The sequence below is a fragment of the Callospermophilus lateralis genome, chromosome 19 (genome assembly GCF_048772815.1).
Source record: "Callospermophilus lateralis isolate mCalLat2 chromosome 19, mCalLat2.hap1, whole genome shotgun sequence".
NCBI classification, from domain to species: domain Eukaryota; kingdom Metazoa; phylum Chordata; class Mammalia; order Rodentia; family Sciuridae; genus Callospermophilus; species Callospermophilus lateralis.
The window spans coordinates 14,345,088-14,369,473 of record NC_135323.1 but is presented as its reverse complement, the minus strand read 5'-3'; the positions used below and the strand labels follow the sequence as shown (position 1 = coordinate 14,369,473).

The 24,386-nt window shown below is 36.9% G+C and overlaps 1 protein-coding gene across 6 annotated transcripts; it reads right to left on the bottom strand.

The window, feature by feature from the left end:
* Nucleotides 1-1,214: 1,214 nt before the first annotated feature.
* Rexo5 (RNA exonuclease 5) lies at nucleotides 1,215-24,382 on the bottom strand. 6 transcript variants are annotated; one of them, XM_076840793.2, is made up of 20 exons: nucleotides 24,348-24,382; nucleotides 23,880-24,021; nucleotides 22,115-22,227; nucleotides 21,014-21,140; nucleotides 19,964-20,060; nucleotides 17,292-17,435; nucleotides 15,931-16,019; nucleotides 14,738-14,853; nucleotides 13,578-13,716; nucleotides 13,341-13,435; nucleotides 12,171-12,273; nucleotides 10,020-10,102; nucleotides 9,350-9,467; nucleotides 9,136-9,240; nucleotides 8,624-8,761; nucleotides 5,891-5,983; nucleotides 5,421-5,637; nucleotides 4,988-5,175; nucleotides 3,990-4,108; nucleotides 1,215-1,443 (listed from the first exon to the last, which is right to left on the bottom strand). In XM_076840793.2, the coding sequence occupies exons 2-20, from the start codon at nucleotides 24,015-24,017 to the stop codon at nucleotides 1,359-1,361; spliced, it is 2,307 nt and encodes a 768-aa protein (XP_076696908.2). In that variant the 5' UTR covers nucleotides 24,018-24,021; nucleotides 24,348-24,382; the 3' UTR covers nucleotides 1,215-1,358. The 6 variants fall into 6 exon arrangements, with proteins under 6 accessions (XP_076696908.2, XP_076696905.2, XP_076696909.2 ...); XM_076840790.2 differs by lacking the exon at nucleotides 24,348-24,382 and adding an exon at nucleotides 24,191-24,259; XM_076840794.2 differs by lacking the exon at nucleotides 24,348-24,382 and adding an exon at nucleotides 24,191-24,259 and having other exon boundaries at nucleotides 5,421-5,631.
* Nucleotides 24,383-24,386: the final 4 nt, after the last annotated feature.

Below are 24,386 nucleotides of genomic sequence, written 5' to 3'. Positions count from 1 at the left end.
CAGGGACTTATTTTGTCTGTCAAGACAGGAACTCAAGAGGTAAATATCACCTAAGCTCCCACAGCTTTGGAGCTCAGCTGGGCAGGAAGGAATCCAGCAACACTATGAATTTCTAGTTGTTCCAGCCTATACACAAAAAAAAATCATTTGGTAAAACTTAATTTGCCAATCTTACTAGAGAAAAAATACTGTAAACATCTTGTCAAATAAGGCCCAGTTTTTATCAAATAAGAACCAGTTTGGTTCCAAGCCTATACATAGCTTTGTACATTATTTTCTCTACAAAATCGGACTCAAAACTGTACATACTATTCTGTAGCCCTCTACATTTCACATATCAAATAATATACAGTACTATCACTGCATGATCTCATTTGCATTCACAATAATCTAAGGTACCTATCCCATTACTAAATATGCCAAACACAGATGCTAAATAACTTATAAGTTCAACAAAAAGCTGGGATTCAAAGTTAGGCACTTTGGTCAGGTGTGGGGGTACAAATCTGTAATCTCAGTGACTACAGATTCACAATATTACAGGTTCAAGGCCAGCCTCAGCAAATTAGTGAGACCCTGTGTCAAAACAAAAGACTTGGGGTGTGGGGTGTGATTTTGTGTTTAAGCACTCCTGGGTTCAATCCCTGGTACTTTTGATGTGCTTCATATTATACCTTTTCTGGAAAACCATTAATCTCTCTACCAGTTTGGAATTGTGTGCCTTTGCCCCATGTTCTTCCCTATATAGAATGTTATCAGAGTTGTTAAGCTGAGCTCTGGTTTTACTGAATTTGAAGAGCCCAATAACCAAGGAAAAGTGGTGTGATACAGGCACCTACTGGTAAAAGGTGGCATTGCAACCACATTCTGAAGGAGAGATTTCCAAACATGGGAATTAGAAGTGGGTTTCCAAGACTGGCAAAGCTAAAACCATGGTGGTGAACGTGAGATTTTCCCATTCAGCCTTTCTCCTTCAATTTTATAACACTTGCCAAGGTGAAAACAGTTTGCCTTACAGAAATTTGCGTCAGATATATCAACTTTCTTGAACTGCATAACTGGCTGGTTTTGTGACCTATATACAAAACTTTGTGAGAGTGGAACAAACTCACAAAGAGAAAATAAGCTAGTTTCCTCCCTCACCCTGTCTTAAGATGAAGAAGGCTTGAATTTTAGGCATTTATTGAAAACTTGTGCATGCCATGTAAATGGATTAGACCTATTAGCTGGTACACCAACTTCCCACACAGAGCTGTCCACTGAATGAAAAGGCCCAGCAGTCTTTGGAGAAGCTGCAGCCTGACCGTCTTCTCCACCATTGCCCAGGAAGGATAAGAAACGGCAAGTGGTGAGCAGACTCACAAACCCATGCTTGGGGTGGTGCTTTCCTCCTCATCATCTTTTATTCCCATGAGTCCGAGGCCAGATAGAGATCCATGAGGGCTGCAATAAATGAGGAATGAAGACAAGTTTGATCAATAGGGTTGAGTCTCCTAGGCTGGAAAGGGTCAAGTTTCAGACTATGTGTGCATGTCATGGGGCAAGAAGCAGATAAATTTATGGAAAGCTGCCTGCTAAAGATGATTCAACGCAAGAACACTGACTAGCCAAGAGGCCTAGCTTTGCCACTTAGGAGAAACATCTCAACCAAAACTCAGTTTTTCAACTATAAAGCTCTACAATATTTAAATTACTATCTCACAGGGCTTCTGTGAGAATCACAAATAAAAGCCAGATACACTTAAGCACATATTACATGCCAAGGATTGTTCTGAGCACTTGTCTCATTAAATCCTCAAAACAGCTCATTGATGTAAGTACGACTGTAACTTCCATTTTTCAAAGAAAGGCTCAAAGACACCTGCTCAAGTCATACAGCTATTAAGAACCAGGATTTCAAAAATGGAAATCTATCTTCAGAAACCTAAGTGGCTGTTAATATGTTGTTAATTTTACTTAAAGTATTTTATAACACCTACTTTATACCAATCATGGTTTGAAAAACTATTAATAAAGTATGTTGTAAAATACTGAGCACAGCACTTATAATTTAGGAGCTATCCAAAGGCTGTTAGTTCCCTGCCACTGTCATGAATATTCATAGAACTGTTAGAAGGCCAAGAGCTCTGTCACAAAGCAGATGTAAGTAAAATGAATAAAGGCAATATTCTCTTCCCCTGATGTCTGACCTTAAGCTGCCAAGCACTAGCCTTCAGGGGATGATGGAGTGAAGCTCTGAGGGCAAAAGAGTCACTCTGATCTCAAATCCCATATATTTGCTAATTGTATGGCCTTAGGTAAGTCGTTTAAGCAGAAACTTTCTCTTTGTTTAGAAGAGAATTTCAACCAAAAGTGTATATAGATAGCCTCTTTTAAAGGGTCTGATAAATTACAGCAAAGATTATTTCAGAAACAACTAGGATTAAGAGCTGAGTCAGGCCTCTGGCTGAAGAAACCTATTGTCTGTTTTTCCTGAGCACTTGGTTTCCTAAGGTGTCCACTGGCAGCTGCTCAGATGATGCCTGGAGAGGTCAGTCACAGCAAACAGACAGTTTAGGGAAATGCATATTGCTACTACAGAAATCAGAGTGTGACTTTTAAAAGAAAGTTGTAACTTGGGTTTTCTTATAGTAGAATTTGCTACTTCAAAGAAGGTATTACTCTCCTGACTTATCAAATTCATCTTAGAACCTAAGCCTTTACTCCCTGACCCTAATACTCCTTTCCCAAGCCTTCACATTCTGTGGAATATCTAGAAGACTATTTTTGCAAGAAGAATGCTTTCAGCCACCCTTGACTTAGATTTCCTACTAAATGGAGATTGAAATATAAGTATTCTACTTGGGAACATAAAGACTACTCCTCTATTCTACTTGAGGAGCTTTCTAAGGGCAGGTCTGTGTGTTCCCCCAGAGCCTTTGCTCTTAAGCTTTATTGGCAGCTTTTGGTCACTTTTTAGTATTTTTTTTTTTTTAATATTTAGTTGTAGTTGGACACAATCTTTATGTGGTGCTGAGGATTGACCCAGAGTCTTGCACATGCTAGGCAAGCGCTCTACCTCTGAGTCACAATCGCAGTCCTAGTCTCTTACTCTTAAGTTAGCCCAGAAGGAAGACATCTCACCAGTAAGTACATGTGTTTTAAGGATTTTACGACAGGAAATGAATCTCACAGAATGTCACAATCTTAAAGGGACTTAATAACACACTTTGATAATTTTAAAAGTACTCCAAAAAACAATCCTCTTTCCCTTCTTACTCTATACATTTACTCATTCATCCATCCATTCACTCATTCCAAAACTGCTGATCTTTACTTTAGGATTTAACATCAATTTCTTTTCTTTCTTTCTTTCTTTTTTTTTTTTTTTTAAAAAAAAAAGGTTTATAGTTTAAAAAACAAAACAAACAAAAACCAAAAACACTGATTTACTCCAAATCACTCATTTTAGAATAGAAATTGAAACCCACAATGGGAAAAAGTGGCTTGGTCACTTGTGGGAAGGATTGAGATGAACTGGAACTGGACCAAAAGTCTTATTTCTATTCCAGTGTTTCTTGGGCTTAGAATTAGCCAAATGGGCCCTACTTTCTCTTAAAAGGATGACAATGGGGGAAAGAGCAGGGAAGGAAAGAGCACACTGGTATGTGAGGAGGGTAGGCCCTGATCACACTTGATCCTGGGGCTTATCCTAGGACATCTGGACATTTTTTCTAAAGTTAGGCAGCTACTTCTTAATCCAGGGAGACTACAGGACCCAAGACCTCTAGTTTTAAACTGGATGATCTGTCTTGAGGAACCACTATGTGTATGTAATTAACATAAAACCATATCAATGTAAATAGGGAATATAATTCCTATCTCTTAGAACTGTTGAGAATTAAGAGATGACTCATTATTATGTGTCTGGAAATTATCAAAAGGCCTTTCTCCAAGAACAACTTAAGCCTAAGGGCCATAGGCATAAGGGAAAATCCATCAGTCCTTACCTAGTGGTTCCTGGCAGGAGGATGACACAAAGGGTACCTGGGCTCAGGCTTTGGTAGAGCCTTCCAATCTTCCGACTCCAACGCCAGGCTGCTATCTTTGGGTGGTCCGCCTTTAAATTCTGGGATTAAAGCCATGTGTCAACACTTAGTCAGAATACACATTATCCACCTTTGGAGGGGATATAATACTTCCTCAGGCTCTAAGGCCATGAAATCCCTATATAGGTTCTGGACAGATCCCACTGAAACTGGAGCCCATCTGTGGGCCTTCGGGCTGGTTTAGAACCTCCTTATAGAAATAAGAGGTGCTATCCTTTCCTCCACTAAGGACCCCAAGCTATGGTAGCCATGTCACTGAGGAGGCCTTTATGATTAATATCTTTGTGACTTTGGGCAAGTCACTTACCAGCTTTTGCCTCCATTTATCATCTGCTAAGTGTGGGAGATTAGACTAGGACAGGGTTTCCCAAGCTTCACTCATTCTCCTCTTTCCCCTCTTACGTGCCTCTTATGTTTTCCTTTAAACAGAGGAAACTCCTTCTTAGCCTTGTGTAAGTAATACTACTTGAAGTTTAATGTGGTCATATACTTTAGTTAACTGTTAGAAAAGCAAGTTGACATAAGCGAGAAAGCAAAAAAATCTATCCACAACTATCAAAACTTATTTTGTGTGTGTACAGTTTGGGAAACCCTCAATAAGAGTTGTCCAACTCTCTGGCCACCCACCTCAGTCCCTCAAGCCCCTCTAGAAAGCCACCTTCAAAGGCTAAAAACCTGATTTTAGCAGTTATGGAAGGGAACACAGTATGAGAAATCAGATTTGGCTAGGGCTACAAGAAGCTTAAAAGTGACATAGGATGGGTCAAAGTAGGAAAAAAAGTAATGGATCAAATATCACTGAGTAGGACTATCCTGACTAATCTCCAGGAACATGTAGGTCCAAGGTCCAGAGCCAAAGTAGCTGCCTTCCCCCTCTAACCCCAAACATTCTCACTCACCTGCAAGGTCTCCTGCTCTGAGGGAGGAGGTCTAACTCTAAGACCTGGGGGCCTTCTTGATTCAGGTGGTAAGCCCCTAAGCCATGCATGGAGGTGCCTGGGGGTTAGGGCATGCCTGCCTTTCAGCTTCCAGTCCTTGCCTGTTAGGATATGGAGGGCCCTCTGGGCATTGCCAAAAGTTTTGAATTCTGAAAGCAAGAACAATCCCCCCCAATATTCTGTTACTAAGATCCAAGAAAGTTGATCAGTGTGCAAGCTGGAGCCTGGCTGCAGCCCAGGGGTGGGAACGACGGGGAGGGACAGAATTAGGAGCTCAGGTCTTGGTTTATCCTAGGAAGGCTTATTTGGTAAAACTTTCCCCTGTCTGACCTCCAGAGGTCACCACCATCCCCAATCTCCTCCTTCACGTTTACATTTGGTGGAATAGACTTACTCAGGAAACAATATTTTTTCTGTCTTCCGCTTTTAGGATCTGTAGGCACGATCACAGCTTCCAGGCCAAAAAAGAGATTTGGCAATTCCTGAAGATGTCCTAAGAAATTTTGACTAACTCCAGACAGATAAATAGTATCTCGGTTCTCAGAATCTTGTTCCAGCTCATTAACAAGTGTGTCACAATCCAGAGTGAGTTCTGTCACAGGTCTCTGTACCTAACCAAGAAAACGTGGTATTAGTGGTAGAGAATCACCACTTTCACTTTTGAGCCTGTTACATATAAATAATTTAGTCTTGTAGCTTCCTAATCTGTAAGGGGGCTACAGAGTTGCTAAAGACTCTCCATCAGAGTCTCATGCCTGGGTCTCTCTAGGACATTTTGTATGTCATGAGGCACTATAAGATACAGGCTGTGCTAGGTCAGGCCTAAATGCAGGGGCTGCTTTCAGCTTTCTCTGACCATCTTACCTTTATGTATACACCTTCTACCAGAACACCATTCAAGGACTCTATGGCTAGCTGGGCAGCTTCCAGGACTTCATACCGTATATAGAGATGAGGCTGCAGAAAGACAAGTTTTCTTCACTATTGCTTTTCAGCACAAACTGCTAGAGAAAGAGTTGGGAAAAGGACCTGAACTACAGTGGCCAAAACCATCAGAATGAAGGCCCTTGCTATACTGGGCTAGACAGCTGGTGACTACAGATGGTCCAGGAATTGGTTCTTGGACAATGACTAATCGTTATTTACCATTTGAACTCAAAGCCCACTGCCCTGGGTTGTACGGGGAAAGCACTAACAAATTCCTTATTACAACTTACTTTTCATAACATTATAAATCACTAAATTCATTAAAGTTCACATGCAGAGGTTCCAATTTGTTTTATTAGCTTGACTTTAGACAGGTAGTCTTCTTATAAGCTTAGACAGGCTAAATTCTTCCAAAGTCTAGACCACGTGTTCCATCTGCTTTTCTATTTGTTGACTCAAGAGTACCTAAATCTTTGTGATTATCTAAGCTGTAGCATCATCATGGAGAAAAAGCACTTCCCCCATAAAACTCTTTACAATATTGCTTTTGGCAATGATCTCGCAAAGATGACACCAAAGGCAATCAAAGAAAAAATATACTGGACTTCAATAAAATTCAAAACTTTTATGCAAAGGACACTCGATGCACAGTGTCAAAAGGCAACACACAGAAGGGGAGAAAATATTTGCAAATCACACATCTAATAAAGAACTAGTATCCAGAATTTACTAAGAACTCCACAACAAAAACAACCCAATTTAAAAATGGGCAAATACCTCTATAGATACATCTCTAAAGATCTACAAATAGCCAATGATATTCAACATCATTAATCATTAGGGAAATGCATGGAGAAATTAAAACCCTTGTTCTTTGCTGGTGGAAATGGAAAATGATGTAGCTTCTGTGGGAAATAGTTTGGTGGTTCCTCAAAATATTAAACAGGATTACCACATAATTCATCAATTCCATTTATGTGTATATGCAAAAAGAACCAAGTACATAGAGTTGAAGAGATACTTGTACAAACAAAATATGGTACACACATAGTGGTACTTAGTCTTATAAAGGAATGAAGTTCTAATGTATGAATGAACCCAGGCATCATACTAAGTGAAATAAGCCAGACACACAAGATCAAATAATGTATGATTCCATTTATGACACATATTGAGGGATAAAATTCATAGAATTTTACAGAAATAAGCTGAGGTTACTACGGGATTGGGGAGGGGATAATAAGGAATTATTATTTGGAATGATGAAAAAGTTAAAGGTTAAAAGGTAAATCTCATGTTATAATTTGCCAAAAAAAAAAAAAAGCCTCTAGAAAAGACTATATATCCCCCAGTCCATCTTTAAATGTATTTTTAATCACAGAAAAGAAATAAGGTAGATTTGGGAAAAGCACATTTGAGTATTTGGGACTCTTTAGATCAACTGAGGTTTTTATATCTTTCAATTGTTATTAATGTAGCAGTTTAATGTTGCCTGGTTCCAAATTCCAAAGATATAAAAAATTTACAGTGAAGTCATTATCTAACCCCTTTCCTCAGCTACCTAGCTCCTCTTTCTGGAGAGCTCCATTAAACTCACTGCATGTTATTCTATAGATTAATAGTATTATACTATATCTTTTAATTCTTTTCATGGTTTCTTCCATATCTCTACATAATGCACTTATTCAGAATATTATTACTTCAGATATCACCCTCAATTTGTACTCATTAAATAATACCGATATGAAAATGAAGATGGAAACTTAATCGTTAGTTTTATTTTTTTTCAGTTATAGATGGATACAATACCTTTATTTTATTTATTTATTTTTATGTGGTGCTGAGGACTGAACCCAGTGTCTCACATGTGTTAGGCAAGCACTCTACCACTGAACTACAACCCCAGCCCCCCCAACACTTTAAACAAAACAAAACAAAAAAATAGAATGTAAGGAAATAAAATAATTAGTGTAAATTGTCTAGAAACTAACTGTAGGTGTGTAATTATTTTTTACTCCACAAAATAATGAGGTTACTGCCTCTCAGCGTCACCAGTTGCTGTGTGTGCAGAGGACCGAGCTAGCTCAAAATAAACACCTCTTTGCTGCTTAAAAAAAAAAAATAATAATGAGGTCACATCAATAGATCTTAAATCAATCCACTGTTAGAAAAGAATGTTCTTTGTAAATCCTGGTATAGAGCAGTGCCAAATTCTCGTGTGCGTATTAAAGCTCTTCTATACTTAAAGATAGATATTTTTTCTAGCTATGAGTCTACCTTACAGTTGATACTTCAAGATATATAGAAGTCATAGTTCTTTCTGAAAGGGCACTTTGTCATTTAAAACTGAGCACAGTTAGAAGGCTCACAGGCTACATCCAACCAGACATTTTCTGTCCAGCTACATAATTTTTAAGAAATTTGGAGCCAACATGAAAATTCACATATTTCTCAATTCCCAAAACAAAACCAAAAAGAACAGACTCCAAATCAGAAAATCAGGCAATGCAAGGCATACATTCTTACAGGTCAACAACTGCTCGCTCCTACCAGACAGTTGAAGATAATCAAGTTCACTTCACTAATATGTTATCTGCATGGTTCCAGAAATCATCTGAATTTCTAATACTGATCTAGAAGATAAAAATATGAATTTTCTCATTTCCTTACCTGATGTGTTTCAAGAACAAGAGTCATTGTACGAACTGGGCCAAAGCTCTTAAATAGCCTCTTCAGAGCCCTTAAGTTACAATCTTTGCTAAATGGCCCAGCATAGATAGTTGACATCTCTGTCCACTTGATCCGCATCTATATGAAAATAACAGAATATAAGGAAAAGGTGGATATGGAAAGAGAAATAAAATTTGAGTCAAAACATGGTATAATTCCACCTCAAATTTTTTTGACCTAAATACTTGGCAAATATACAAGATTTTATTTACAAGGATTTTCAGTTCAACATTATTTCTAACAGGAAAATTTATTAAAGCACCATAATACTGTCAATAACAGGTATACCATATAGTAAAAAACTATGCATCCTTTAAAAATGAGAAAATAAGATATACAATGGTTTTAATGAAAAAAAAAGTCACAAAACAGTGAAAAAAAAAATCTGTCATAAAAGGCTTGCATTACTTTCCTTTATTAAAACTATTGTTTAACAGAACCCATCTACTTACCCTTTTGTTCATTTCCTCAGTGAGGAGAGGTGAAAAAGGCTCAAAAGAGAACTGAACAATACTGAATGGGTGGAAGTCGACTTGCCTTCTGGCCTGCTCAAAGACCTGCAGAAAACAGCAGAGCCTAGGTGAGGTATGAGCCTCATACCCACTCTACTGTGGCTCTAGGACGGTGCTCTGAATGCAACCTATGAAGGCACAAGAAGTCACTCACCTCTTTATTTGAAAGGCACTTAATAGTTTCACAATTTTTAGAAGGGAGTTCAATATTATCTGTCTCTCGGGATAAAAAAAGGAGCTTCTGATCAACTGAATCTAAACATTTCAAAACACTGTAAAGAGGCAGAAAGGAATAATTGTTTTCCATATCCTGACATTCTTTATACCTACACATCTCTTAGCAACATATATTCAAATTTAACTACCATTAAAAATTTAGTTTTTCAAATGCACTAGTCACATGAGATTAATGGTTACCACCCTAGGTATCACACGTATAGAACACTTTCATCATTGCAGAAAACAGAATTGGACAGTGTTGCTCTACAGGAAGGGAGGGAGGGAAGAAAGACAAGACACTCCAAGCCTTCTATCAAGGTTTGGGCCCAATCCTAAGGATCTTACACATTATTTATTGGCAGGAGTCAAATCCTTTGTGTCTATTTTGTTTTTCCTAATGTGTGATATATATCAAGGTTGTAGAGTGAGTCTTCCAACCAAAATACCAACAAGTCTATCATCTCCAATGCTATTTAGTTCAATGTACTAGTCTTATTATTTTGTAAATTTAGTCAATTAATTTTATACTAGCCCCTAGATTCAGAAACTTATAAATTAGATTCTTCATCTGCCTTTGCTCTTGTCTAGAACTGGAAAAACATCACCTTTTGTATGTGTGCTGAAACTTTTCTCTTATATTTCTTATTTCTTGGTCTCTCCATAGCTCCTCCAGATTGATTTCTGCAATCTAAAAGAAAACAACGTGATAAATTTTAATTTCTTGCAAAGCATTTGAGGTTAAAAGAAATACAACACCAAAACCAACTCAAGCTTTGTTCTGTTTATTTTGACCAGGCTTTGCCACTGCTAATCTTGGGTTGGCTTCAATAGTTACCAGATGGTTTCTGGCTGTGCAGTCAAGAATGGCAATCTGTTACCAGTCACCAATATTAAATGACATGCACCTTTTGGAATTAATAAGATTGGCTTTTATAGCAACATTAGGAAAAAAAAGTCTCATTAGTTTAATGAACAAACATGAAAAATCTACCCTAATTAATTTTTATTCTTTTTCCATAAAATGGGAGTCTACCTGGCAATTATGATGCTAAAAATATACAATTAAAAAATTACTTAGAATTATGATTTAAATAAAAATGAAAAAGTACAGAGTTCACTGGCACCTATGACCATTTTTACCTATTAGTAATAAATTAGTATGATGCATTTGTCAAAATGAATGAAACAATATTGGAATGTTATTATTAACTGAACAAACAGTTCAGATTTCCTTAGTGAAATATAATTTTTACTAGAAATCAAGCACATTCTCCAAATGTGGTCTGAGAATCCTTGGGGTTCCAGAGACCCTGCAAGAATGAGTTTAAGAGGTCTTCCTTTCTTCAAATGCACAACTCAACAGACTGAATATTGACACAGAAATGAAAACCTACCTGTATTCCACTGATATTAAAGATTTGCAAAATATGTAAAACATTTTCCCACTAATTTTTGAAAATGCTATTTTCTCTTGATATTTTTTACTTATGGTATTTTCTATTCATATTTCTATTTCTATTGAATATAAATAAGTATTAAAGATATTTTTCTCATATTTAATTTCTAACATGGTAAGTATTGATATATGATCCACAAACAAAAGCTCTTTAAAGATAAGGAGTCTTGAGACCATCAAGCTCTCGAAACCCATGTTGAGGTGGTTCAGGGAGGGGCTAGCCCTCATGTCAAATCTAGTCATATTATACTGGATCACAGCTGGGCCCACTGTCTATTCACTGTGTATAGTTACTTTTGCACCATAACAGCAAGTTGAGTCTAACTGTGATAGAGACGAAGTCTACAATATTTATTATCTGGCCTTTATGAAAAATAAAGTTTATTGAACCCTGGTAAAAAGCAGACATGCTTTAAAAGCTTAAAGTCCTGGTTTGAATTCTGGTTCCACCAGCCAGTTATTTAATTTTTTAAAACTTCAGAATGCTACTGTATGACACTGGAATAATTTGTCTCACTGGGTTGCTGTGAGGATTAATTAAGATAATGTCTCTAAGGCATTTTAGAATAGTGGACTTAGTAAGAGCTCAGTGAATGATGACTATTACATTTATGAGCCCAAATAAGATCTTTTAGAATGACTTTATACCACAGTGACATAGAATACTATTAAGTTACTGTTTTACATGGATTACAATTTATTGCATGACAGTCACAATGGAAGTTATTGTGTAAATTATAGTTTAGAATGCACTATAATTCTCTAAGAAACTATTCTCTTCAATGTCTCTTATGTTATTCTAATCTATATACAGTGACATTAAAACAGTATACATCCCACATTCCATTTGAATAGATCAGAAATCTGACAGACTTATTTTGTAATTATTAGCATCGGTTACAACAGTCACTGACAACAACATGGTGCTTAATATATTCAAGACACGGTGCTAAGATGTTTATACACTGTCTCTCATTTCCCTCATCAACATCCCAGAGAATTGTGTATTCCCAACTTAGAAATCTAGAGACAAGCTGTTCGGACAAACTGCCAACATGATACAACTAGATACTGTAGAGCCTGTATTTAAAAAACAAGTAAGCACAACTTCAGAGACTATATACTTTATTTTACCACTGCATTATCCTAGTGATATGGGTTTTAATTCCAAATACATGCTCAGCTCAATCACACATATTTATTTATTTAGAAAGAAATGTATATAAATAGATGGTATATGGTTGTTTGATCCAGTCCCATAATTTTAAGAAAGGCAAACACACTGATCAAAGATACTAACCTTCTTTGGGCCATACTTGAGAAAATACTGAGCTAATTCAAGGGTCGCTGTAGCATCCTCTGTGGCATCATGACCATTTCTTTCCAAGCACTGAATATCCTTCCTGGAAAGTCAAGATAAAATTGACATACCTGGGAATATTTCATTCCGACTAACCCTCCAACCCTGAGAGAGGCGCTGGAGATGCAGCTTTGTTTCATACCAAGCGTATCATCTGGACAAAAGGCTACCCAACAAAAAGTCTAATCTACTCCTTGGCCAGCAGTCCCTTTTCTCATTTCTTAGACAAAGCAACTGTTTTCCAGAAATTTTTCCAGAATTTTTCAGAAACTTTATTTACATTCAAGTGTCTATATGCACATCCACATCCTATCAATGCCTTCCTCTGCAACACCATTTTATTCTAAGTAATTTCTTTATTTTTTTTTTTTTTTGTGCTACTTATTATTGTACCACTGAGCTATATTCCCAGTACTTTTTATTTTTAGATAGGGCCTCACTAAGCTAGCCTCAAACTACTCCTTCCCAAGCTGCTGGAATTATAGGCATGTGCCACCATGCCTGGCTTGTGCTAGGTAACTTCATAAGAGGGGTTTCCACATTAGCACAGATGCAACCATTTTTTTTAATCAAAATGTTCATTATTTCAGATAGAAAAAAAAAGAAGCTGGAAATGCTATTTTGAACCATGTTATATCAAACATCTTTCTACATATATTGACACACAGAATGTAAGTGATATTTTGAAAATTTGGCTAACTTTTATGTTATTGCCTGTCTGGCTCTACCCATCAAGCCACCTCAACTGATTATAAGTCCAGTCTCCATAATTTTTGCATTTCATATGAAATGAAAGGAGTCAGGTGTGGTGGCAGTGACTCAGTGACTCAGGAGGCTGAGATAGGAGGATCTTGAGTTCAAAGACAGCCTTAGCAATTCAGTGAGGCCCTAAGAAAATCTGTCTCTACAGAAAAGGGTTGGGGGGTGTGGCTCAATGGTTAAGCACCCCTGGGTTCAATCCCTGGTACCAAAAGAAATGAAAGGAATAATATTTACAAAGTAAAAGGGAGAAGAGAGACCTTGAATTTTGTAATATATGTACTATCAAATGTTATGCTAACTTGTGTGTAATTTATCAAGACAATATTGCAATAGGTAAAATAAACATACCCCAAAATAGCTTTGGCTAAGAACTTTAGCTTGAATCTTCTGCCCTGCTCTCTGGCATAAAGCAATGAGGTATCAATAACATATGGATGAATCATCTGAGAAGAAAAAGGAATAGAATGAGTAGCATCTTATGCTAAAGGCAAAAACCATTGGGTTGGGGGAAGAGCAATGCATTGGATTAGAGATGAAGCAGAGCATGCATTTATAATAGACAATGTCCTGAAATCACATACGCACTTTCAATGCTCGGAGATCAAGGTCTAAGGAATGACCTACTAACACCGCATCAGGAGGAAGCAGTGCTTTTAACTGCCTCTGAACATCTTTCAATTTTGTCTTCACTGGGTTAAGCATCTTCTTCGTGATTCCTGAATAGCTTTCAATAAATATAGAAAGAGACAGGCCAAAATATTAACAAATTTTTCTCCCCAAAAAGTCTTTAAAAAGAATAAACATTTTCCTGTGTTCAAGGTACAAAAGGTTGCAAATACAAATAAGTAGAGAAAATTAACAGTTAGCCATAATCCCATTAGAGGTTATCACTATTTACATTTTAGTAAATATCCTTCCATATTTATTCATGAATATAATTTACAAAAATGCAATCATAACTCATGTACTGCTTTATAACATGCTTGTCACTTTAAATATATCATAAGTTTCACATAACACATCCTTTTATCCTTTTAAGTGTATTCCATTATATGCATGACTTATTAGAATTAAACCTTTACTTTTATATATTCCCATATTTTGCAATATTATGACAAATGTGCTTGTGCATACATCTTTGTTAATGGGACAGTCTATATAACTATCATGTCTCATGGTCTCTCTATGCCTAAGTAAGCAAAAATCTATATCTTAAAGGATGGAAACAGTAATGTTTCAATGACTTTTTCTTTGCCTAATTACTATTGAGTACATTCTGAAATTACATGCTAATCTTTGGAAAAAGACTAAAATTTTGAGCCTCAACATCTTTTATGGAAAAATAATAGTTTTTTTATGAGGGTTCAAGGCAGATTAAGTAGTAAGATTACTTGACTGCCAGATGTTGTCTTCAGATTTTCAGGTCTTACCAGAAAGCAAAGCTCCCTCTAGTTGTTTGGCAGTTACTAGATAATGAAGAGAACTGGGGATTCTAGGATAAGGAAGATAATATTTTGCTGACAACATCACAAGAATATTAGAGGACGAGAAGGGCAAAAACATTACCCATTAACTGTATGTGAAACTTCAATATTAAAATATCAAGGTATTGCCCAAACTTTTCTGATATTAGATAAGGAGATAAAATCTATGTAAACAGAAGCTATGAGCCTTTCCTATTAAGTCTTATTCCATTCTATCTAGTTTGACAGCTCTAAGAAAGCTCAAATAAAAATGAAAAATACCAGGTGACGTAGTCTATAATCTTGTCATCAGGTTTGACCAATTCATCCATAAGACATGATCCTCCTTCAGCAACCAGTGAGATGCGTGTTAGTTCTCGCCCCTTGGATGTGATGCACTGAAAAATCAGAACAGTCAGGCTGCTGAACTATAAAAGCTATTGCTTCCTCTCATTCACAACTGCCACCTAGCCTCAACCATCAGGGTCCCTGCAGCAGTGGCAAGATGTATACTAGAGGATCCAGGATGAATAAAATTAAAGCTAGGCAGGTCACTGAATGTAATAAGCAGTAAAGTACAATTTCTCTGGGAAATGATGTTCTCAAGGAAGATGAATAGAAATAGTAACTATATCTACTATTTATGGAAAGTATATTATATCTAGTATTGTGGTAAGTATAACTAATAGCTTATTTTGTGTATGTGTGGTACTGGAGATTGAACCCAGGGGCACTTTTACTACATCCCCAGCATTTTTTTTTTTAAAGATAGTTTTGCTAAATTGCCCAGGCTCGCCTTAACCTTGCAATCTTCCTGCCTCACCTCACGAGAAGCTGCCATTGGAGGCATGCCCCACTGTGCCCAACTCAGATAGTTTATGAGGTAGCTTTTTTAAAAAATCCCAACTTCAAAGAGAGAAGCTGAGGCTAAGAGAGGTTAGAGGACTTGTTCAAGGAGATACAGACACCAACAGCAAAGACAAAGACACACGTCTTGATCGTGTCAAGACTCCAAAATATTACCTGTTAGCTACTCTAAGAATTAAAGAACATAAATGTTCCTGAGTACTGAAAGATGCATTTTGAAAGGAGTTACTAAAATTAGGCAAACCAAAACAGACAGTGCTAAAGCAGGAAAATCCTACTTCTAATCTTCAACGTGTAAATCTGAACCAAACCAAAATATTAAGGCAGAGTTTTCATAGCAACAACAATAAAATACCTGTTCAAATGACAGGTGTAAACCTCTAAATAATGTGTAAAGACTTACCTAAACAAAGCAACTAGCTGAAAAACTTACATATCTATTTTTCACAGATTCACATTTCCTAAAATATACATAAAAGGGCCGATTTTCAGCTATTTAAACTGAATATCTGGAACTAAATGCATTCATTCACTAGTCTATTAGAAACTGTCTTATACTAACTTCCAGTTTCCAATATTCTAGCTCAAAAAAACCAAAGAGTACTTACCATTTCACAGTCAAGCCCAAAGAGAGGGCTGTTATCTGTTACAGATCCATTACATTTGGTAGTTATAAAGTTTTCACAGTCAGGAGAACCTATCAGGAAAAATAATATTTGCCTTTAGAAATAGAGATGGTAGTGAGGTGCAGAGGGCCAAGCCTGTACTGCTAGTGACCCAAGAGGTTAAGACAGGAGGATTTTTGTGGTGCTGGGACCTAAACTCAGGGCCTTGTCCATGAAAGATAAGAACTCTACCAACTGAGCCATATCCCCAGCCCCAGGAGGATTCTTAAGTTCAATGCCATCCTCAACTTAGCCAGACCCCTGTCTCAAAATTTTAAAAAGGGAGAATTGACTGAGGAATGTAGCTCAGTGGTAAAGTACCCAAAGGTTCAATCTCCAATATAAGCATACACACACACACACACACACACACACACACACACAAAGACTAGAAATGGTAAACATCACTCTAGATTCATCCAGGCAAACAAAATATCAAATATATTTCCTAGGCACCTTCTCTATATTAAATAATTTTAAGAAATCAAAATATGGTTTAGCCCAGAAAAGGCAACCCCAAATCTGAGAGGCATTATACTTGCTACTCATCTATACATCAATGGCATTAATGCCAAAAAATTACTAAACAAACAACATGCTATGCACCTTTTATACACCAACTGACCTAGTCCTATGTAACTGACCAAGATTCTGAGCCTAGTCCTACTCTATTAAAGAAATGAGACATTAGGTATTAGAAAAATGCTAAAGACAGTGCTGGGGATGTGGCTCAAGAGGTTGCGCTCGCCTGGCATGCGCGGGACACTGAGTTCGATCCTCAGCACCACATAAAAACCAAATAAAGATGTTGTGTCCACCGAAAACTGAAAAATAAATATGGGCTGGGGATGTGGCTCAAGCGGTAGCGTGCTTGCCTGGCATGCGTGCGGCCCGGGTTCGATCCTCAGCACCACATACAAACAAAGATGTTGTGTCCACTGTAAACTAAAAAATAAATATTAAAAAATTCAAAAAAAAATTATCTCTCTCCTCTTTAAAAAAAAAAAGAAAAATGTTAAAGACATACTGAGAAGGAATGAAAGAATATGGAATGAGAAAGAATGAAAGGCAATAAATATTAAATATTTAATGTTATTTAAAATCATTTTCATACACTATCTTAAATAATCACTTTACCAATCATGGTTTATATCCCTTAATTTGAGAAACAATGCACTTCAAATATTTTCTTGTAAAATATGAAAAAGTAAAAATCTCCCATTTGGAAAGTAGCCAGAAAAATGAACTTTCAGCAACAGTACTTAAATAAACTGTTACCAACATTAGATTACGTCTAAGCCAACCTTGTAACGGAAAGTTAAATGTTTTCATTTCCTCCTCTGTCAGAAGGCATCGGAGCAAGCCCACTTTTTTAGAGCCATACTTTTGAATGATAGGGTCATTCTGCAGGTTGATGTTAGGTTTTGTAATGGCAGACGGTAAAGATCCTAAAACAAAGAAATACAACAGAATGTATGTTAGGATGTCTAAGAACCTTAAGACATGCATCCTAACATTGTTGAAGACCCAGCCCCAGCTTTCAAGGGCAGCTGCTATCTAATACAGTTGTAATAATACAAAGAGAATAAATCCCAATGAAATATAAAAATGAAGGCTATAAAAGAAAAAGAATGAGCTTTAGGCTCAAGTGGTCAGAGTTCAAGAGAGGAAAAGATAGAAGCCGAGTCCTAAGTGGAAAAGGCAGAATTCTGATACTGGTGTTAGTCCTGTATGTTATAGTGCCTACACAATAGTCCATTTTAGCAAATCTACTCCATCTACTCAAACGGTCATCTACTATAGCTATCTACTCCAGTAGCACCATCCTACTCCTTAATTAGAAGCTATCAGTGTTTGGGTTAAGGATGTGGACCTGGCTCAAGAAGAACTAATGTAAAGAATAACCAATAGTCTATAGATATTCCTTGGGGAAAACATGCTAAAATGGGACATTTTAGCAATGCTAATGGACTTCCTGTCTTAAAAATTTTAACTAGAAAATATAGAGACTTGACCAATTAGAAGACAAAAGAAAACACATAAGTTGATGTTATGAAAGGGATGGAGAACAGCTCTTAGAGCCAAAGTGTCATAAGCAGAAAAAGACATTCTAGGTAAGACAGAAATATATATAACTTGGCTTGGCAGTGACTAGACCACTAAGAAGAAAAGATCTACATGAGAGTGGAGTGTAAGAACTAAGACTGAATGAAAATGATGAAAGAAAGACCATCACATGTGCATGCCAGGCCCAAAAGTTTGACCTCTGGTCATTCAGTAAGTAACTGGGAGCAATAGAAAATTCTTGAGAAGGGAAGCAACATAATAATTTAAGAAAGATCAACCTCCAATATTTGTGGAAAAAATGCAGTAGAAAGAAACTAGAAAAAGCTTTGTTGGGGAAAAAAACTATGACTCAGGTCTAGAGCAAGATGCTAGAAGGGATAGTGGAAAAGGACTAGACATAAATACAAGAAAAACTGGTACAGAATGGTGACAATAATTCAGTCAACAAAATACTTATAACTGTTTATTACATGCTCAGCATTGCTGTAGACACCAAGAATTCCAAGGAACAATACCAACAAAATCTCTTATTGAACTTAAATGCTAGTGGGGAAGATGTATTAAATAAATATTAAATATTTAATACATCAGGTGGGGATAACAAATAGAGTGAAGTATAGGAGGGGAGGCGATAAGGATTAGCAAGGCATGAAAACTGTTTGTCATAAGGTCTCTGATAAAGAGACATCTGAATACAGATTTAATAAGGGAATAAGCCATGCAGGCTGGGGGACAGGGAGCTATAAAAACAAAAACAAAAAATGTAATTCTAAAATTCAAGACTGGTGTCTTCAAGAAGTGTACCAAGAGGAGATAGGACTTAAAGACAGGAGCCCATTGTTTGGGGATGAGAAAAATTTTTTACCTATAAAAAATTTGGGGGGACAATGGAATATCCATTAACAATGTCCATCAGGTAGACGAAAATCTAGAGATTACAGAAATCATCTATGAAGAAATCATCCATGAAGACTGATAAGTAAACCTATAGGACATGGCATTACCCTGCCTCTCCAGCTTCATCTCTACCTCCTAGCCCCCTCAACATTCCCAGTTGCTATTCTTCAAATTTCTTTTTTCTATTTTTTCTTTCAAATTAAGATTTTAATTTGAGCCTAAAATCATGATGACTCATGATTTATTGAAAGATATTTAAAATACAGTGTATTTTAAATCAGACACAGCTTCAAATTAGATATGGGCATCTGTCGGAGAAGGAAACAAAGGAAAGGTAGAAAATTAAAGCTGTTGAGATGAAGGATAATAGGAAGCACTGTTCTTAAGGACATGTGAAGGAATCGCTGGTTATTCTTCACTTTTTTTCATGTTCCTTCAGTGCAATTATACATTATTTAATTATTTTTGAACACATAAAATGTAACTGGACAATATTTATTTTTACTGTATGTATGCTCAAATAAGTTCTATTCTATCCTTCCACTCACCTCCATCCCCCCAAAACAGAGTTAGCTTAACTTGCTGGCAAGATACAATCCACATCTTGAAACACAGCTACTATGGATAATATATACTTTCAAGAAACTTTAATTGCTGAGTTTATAGCTCTTGCTGGAACTAGGAGCATCTATATTTCCCATTCATCACTCAAATAGTATTAGTAAGTGTTCCCAACATTAAAGGCAAAATCTTCCTCTTCCCCTGTATGCTAGTACAAAGATCCAGTCATGGTTCAGAAATTATTCACAGTAATTCTTAAGACTCCAGTGTTAGTGATATCCGAGTATCCTTAGCTAAAGTTTCTGAGCTATGACCCTTGCAGTGGTTTCTATGTATAACCGCCCTACGTACCTGCCCATTTTTTTCCTAAAAAAGCCTTCTGACTCAGCTAATCAAAATTCATTTTTGTTGCCTGCATTAATACACTTGATAAACAGAGTCATAGTCATACCTTCGATGGTCTTAGGCAGATATCCAGCTGTTTCTTTATTTTGTAGTCCAATAATATCAGCTAGAAAATTAGATGATGGAGGAGGCAAGCGGAATTTCTGAAATTAAGATTTTTATAAAAATGTTTGAGAGCAGTTGAAATAGTATGAATGATCTAGAACTTTGTTAGCACAGTGCAATGAAAGGTCTAGACCTTAACTGTTTGCACTGTAAAATAAAATCCATTTCCTTAATATGGAAGTGACTTGGTAAACAAAGCCACATTAGTATTAATAACCACCTGCTGGAAATTTTGTCTTTCATGTTACACCTTTAAAAAAAAAAAAAAAAGACAAATATTATACAAATGTACACATTTTTGTATTTTCAAAGCTCTTCAATATTTATTATTTCACTGAACAGCATTTAAGGTAGTGAAAACAGATAATAGGATAAAGAGGGTGAGAGCTCTAGCCCTAAGTTTAACCTTCATTTTTTATAGCTGTAACTTGATCAAGTTACTCAGTTTCTTAGGTAAAAAACAGGGATTAAAAACTCTTATAGGATTATTGTACAATTAAAAGTGAGAAATACAGTATGATTAATATAGAATTTAATATATAACAGAGACTCTGGGAGATTAAATTAGAGTTAACCAAACACCTTCAGAAGTAAATGGATAAAAGAAGCCACTAGGCAATGGAGGCAGCTATGGAAAAATAGAGAACATGCCTTTTCAAGATGACAGCTGCTATTCAGTTCTGCATACCCTTCTAGGGGGGCCCAATTTTAAAGAGGTAAAAAATAAAGATTTTATATAAACTTTATAATCTGAAAATAACATACCCCAAATTAAATAGGACAATATCAATCTGGAAGATACAGACTATAATTTATAAATAAGTGTAAGAAAATCAGAGAGAAATCTAATATCATTAACATGAGGCCTCTAACTCTGTATATTCCCTGCCATTTGTTAGGTGGTCATGAGGCATGTTTTCAGATACATGTAATAGTCTTAAAATGATATGACCTAACTCACCCCCTCTAATACAAAGTTTTCTTAACTTACGTGTTTGAAGGCTTTTCGGAGAAATCCAAACTCCAAATAGAACCTGTAGAAGTGTAGCTGACTCATCCCTTGAAGGATGACAACCACTATTCTCTTCAGTTGGCTTTGGTAAAGAAGCTGGCACCACCTATTAAAAAAATCAAATCAATACAGCTCAGAGTGATACTCTAAGACAGTTTCAGGTATACTGAAGGGAAGTATGAAAAAATTAACAGGGATAGCTAATGGAATTTTTTATCACCCACTGACTTCCTGGAATTGGAAGTCATTATTACAGAGAACTCAAAGATCTCTTAAGACAAATATTTGTTTCATTCAAGTAAAATACCATTGGAAACACAATGCTTTAAATTCACTATCCCATTAAGATTTGCTTTAAACCAGAACAAAGCTCATTTTATAAAGACTCATCCCAAGAACTCAACCTATGTGCAGCCCCTCCTAAACCAAGTAATCTGGTTTTAATGACTGGCTTCCAGAAATTCAATTTTAGATAAATTGACAAACTTATAGTACAGTTTGTTGATAAGGAAGATGGCTTTTGAACTATCCAGCCAATTTGTAACAACCTTCCCCAGTGAAATGTAGGTATTTAAAATTTTTAATTTTATTGGTATAAAATTAATTTGGTATATAATTTGTTGGTATAAAAGCAATTTTCAAAAGATAATAAGTCATAAGATAATAATAGCATTGACTATCAGAATAGTAAAATTCTCTTTGCTCTTTATTCATAAAACAAAATGACTGATTGGAACTACTAACATATCATCAGGTTATTTCTATGGGTCTACACCATGGGGAAAGAAATAAAATATCGAAGGGAAGCAGGTCAGATGGGACACTGGAGCATACATACCTCAACAAAACATTACTCAGCTTTGACAAATACTTGCAAAATGGAGAGACAGGGTCAGTTGCTAGATTTTTTTAGTTTTTTAAAGACATCAAAAATCTTGATTTTAGAAATTTCTAATTTAACTGATGGCAGCCATTACTAAAAATAATATGATGAGGATACACAGAATAACAGATGTTGGTAAGCCAGACATGGCCCTTTAGATACTAGTTTGAGACCGCTGATCTATATACATCTCATACCTGGGTTTCTCAATATCGGGTTTACCCAGAACTGCATACTTCAGCAACTCACATAGCTGTTCATGGGTTACTTCACAGTTTTCAGCAATTAAAATGCTAGCCAATCGGGCTCTCTGCAAAGGGGCATAGAAAATCATGATGATCAAGAATGGCAATAAAGCAGGCAAATAAACATTTTCTAGTTTCTCAGTTTTACAATCATAACTAGGAATTCTAATTAAAAATAAAGCCCTGAAATAAGCTGTGATATTATTATCATATTTAATAAACATTGTTATAGAACCTGAATTACACTTGGTTATGTTCTAAAAATATTAGGATGAATAAAATACTTCATGCTCTCAAGGAGTCCATCCCACTAAGGAAAAAAATATGACAGGTAATTACAACACAGCATGAGGAAGTGTTATTACAAATATGGGACCAAAAGTTTCAGTGACAGAAAAGCACTAGGGCTGGGCCTTGAAAATAAAATGTCTGTGGCGTTGGACAGAATATTGTGTCCAAAAAGGTAGTATGGTTTGACTGGGGCCAAGATTGCATGTTGCAGTTATGGCAGTGTGAGGGAAAGGACATAGCAACTAGATCATACTAAGCTAAGCAGTCAGCCAACAGGAAGTTCAATGAATCTCCCATCTCCTTAAGAAAACTTTGCACTTGTATCTGGTTATCAAACTAGTTCATGGTTGTCATGGTTGTTATTAAAGACTCAGAAAATAAGAGATAAGTAATAGATAATAGAAACACAATAGATAAATATGAAATCCATGTGTACGACTCATTTTTTTGTCTGGAAAGTATAATTGAGTGTAGGAGTCAGGAATTCAAACCTTGGGAATCATACTACCAGAGTTCAAATATCAAGTTCTATAATCTTGGACAAGTGTTTTAATTTTTCCAAGTCTTACTTTGCTGTAAGTGAATAAAGTATAATTCTATCCATGAGATTGCTAGTGCAGCATATTAAGTCTATGTGACATAAGTAAATAACTAGTTATTGCTAAATTTTCTCCCATGGCCTTAAGCTAATATTGAGCATCTGCTATTAGCCAGATATAGTTCTGAACACTTAAACAATTGAATTCAATGATTAAACACGTTAAGTACTACACTTCTCATTTTATAATAAAGAAATGAACAGGTAATAGAACAATTAGAATACAGACTACAAGGCCCCAATTCTATTCATCTTTTTACTATCCATCCCCTACCATTTAATATAATGAATCTTTCCCTATCATTTAATGAATAGCTTGTTATCTAAAAATCCCTAACAATTATTATCTATCTGAAAAAAAAATTCCATATTGATAACACTTACCTAAAAATTTTCAAGATAAATTCCTAGTCAAATAGAGCATGTAGATCTTTTGATAAATATTGCTAACCAAATGTATGAGGTTAAGGTAGAGATCTATGGGTCAACGAAGAGTCTGAATGAAGTACGTTTGGCTGTCATCATTATTCCCCTACTGGAATGCGAACTGCAGGAGCACAATTCCAATTGTGTGTTTCTGTGCACGAGGCTATTCCCAGAACTTCGAAAGCCTCCTGGCATCCTGAAGACCTCAGTTAAGTATGTGTGCCAGGCACGATGCCAGTTTTAAAGAACAGTCCCCAAAAGTGGAAAGCAGCACAATATTATTCTCACTTTACCGATGAGCAGAGCCCACTCAGCAAAGGCAACCGGGAGGGTGAGGCGGATCCCGGTTCCAGACTCCGAAGGAGGCTGGAGTGAGGGGTCTGTAGGCTTCCCTTTGCTCACCTTGGGCTCGGGCTGCCTGTCCACGGGATCGGAACGGGATATCCTCGCCTCGGGGGTCCTGATCAGCTTGTTGGGGACCCGTCTCCTCTTCCTGCCCTTCCTGGGGAGCCTCCCGGTCTTCTCCTTCTCTGGCTCCATGATTCTGTGGGGAAAGACAAGCTACATCTGACAAACTCCGACGACCCCATTTCCTGGGACTCGAGGCGCCCCTCGTTCCCCACTTTACAGCGTTTTCCCCGTCGACCCTCGGTACCCAGGGTGCCAACGCGACTCCCCTTCCCGCGGAATCGCCCACCACCGCGCGCACCAACCGTCCGCCTCCGGAGGCCGGATTCCAAACGGCTCCCTAACGCCGACCACGCCGCCGGCCCGCTGGCAAAGACGGAAGGGGGCGCTCCCTAGCGGCTTCTCCGCCTAAAACCACTCCCACTACCCCGAAGTCTCGGAAACGCCCGAGAAGCGACGAACCGAGCACCAGGCGCTGCGGCCGCCTCTGCCACCGCCGCC

Coding starts and splice junctions, on each gene's coding strand:
- Rexo5 (XM_076840793.2), bottom strand. CDS start 24,017: ATGGAGCCAGAGAAGGAGAAGACCGGGAGGCTCCCCAGGAAGGGCAGG. Junction 16,020..17,291: donor ATTTAACTTTCCGTTACAAG/GTTGGCTTAGAC, acceptor TTTTCCTGATAG/GTTCTCCTGACTGTGAAAAC. Junction 5,638..5,890: donor TAGAAGGTGTATACATAAAG/GTAAGATGGTCA, acceptor TTTCTTGGTTAG/GTACAGAGACCTGTGACAGA.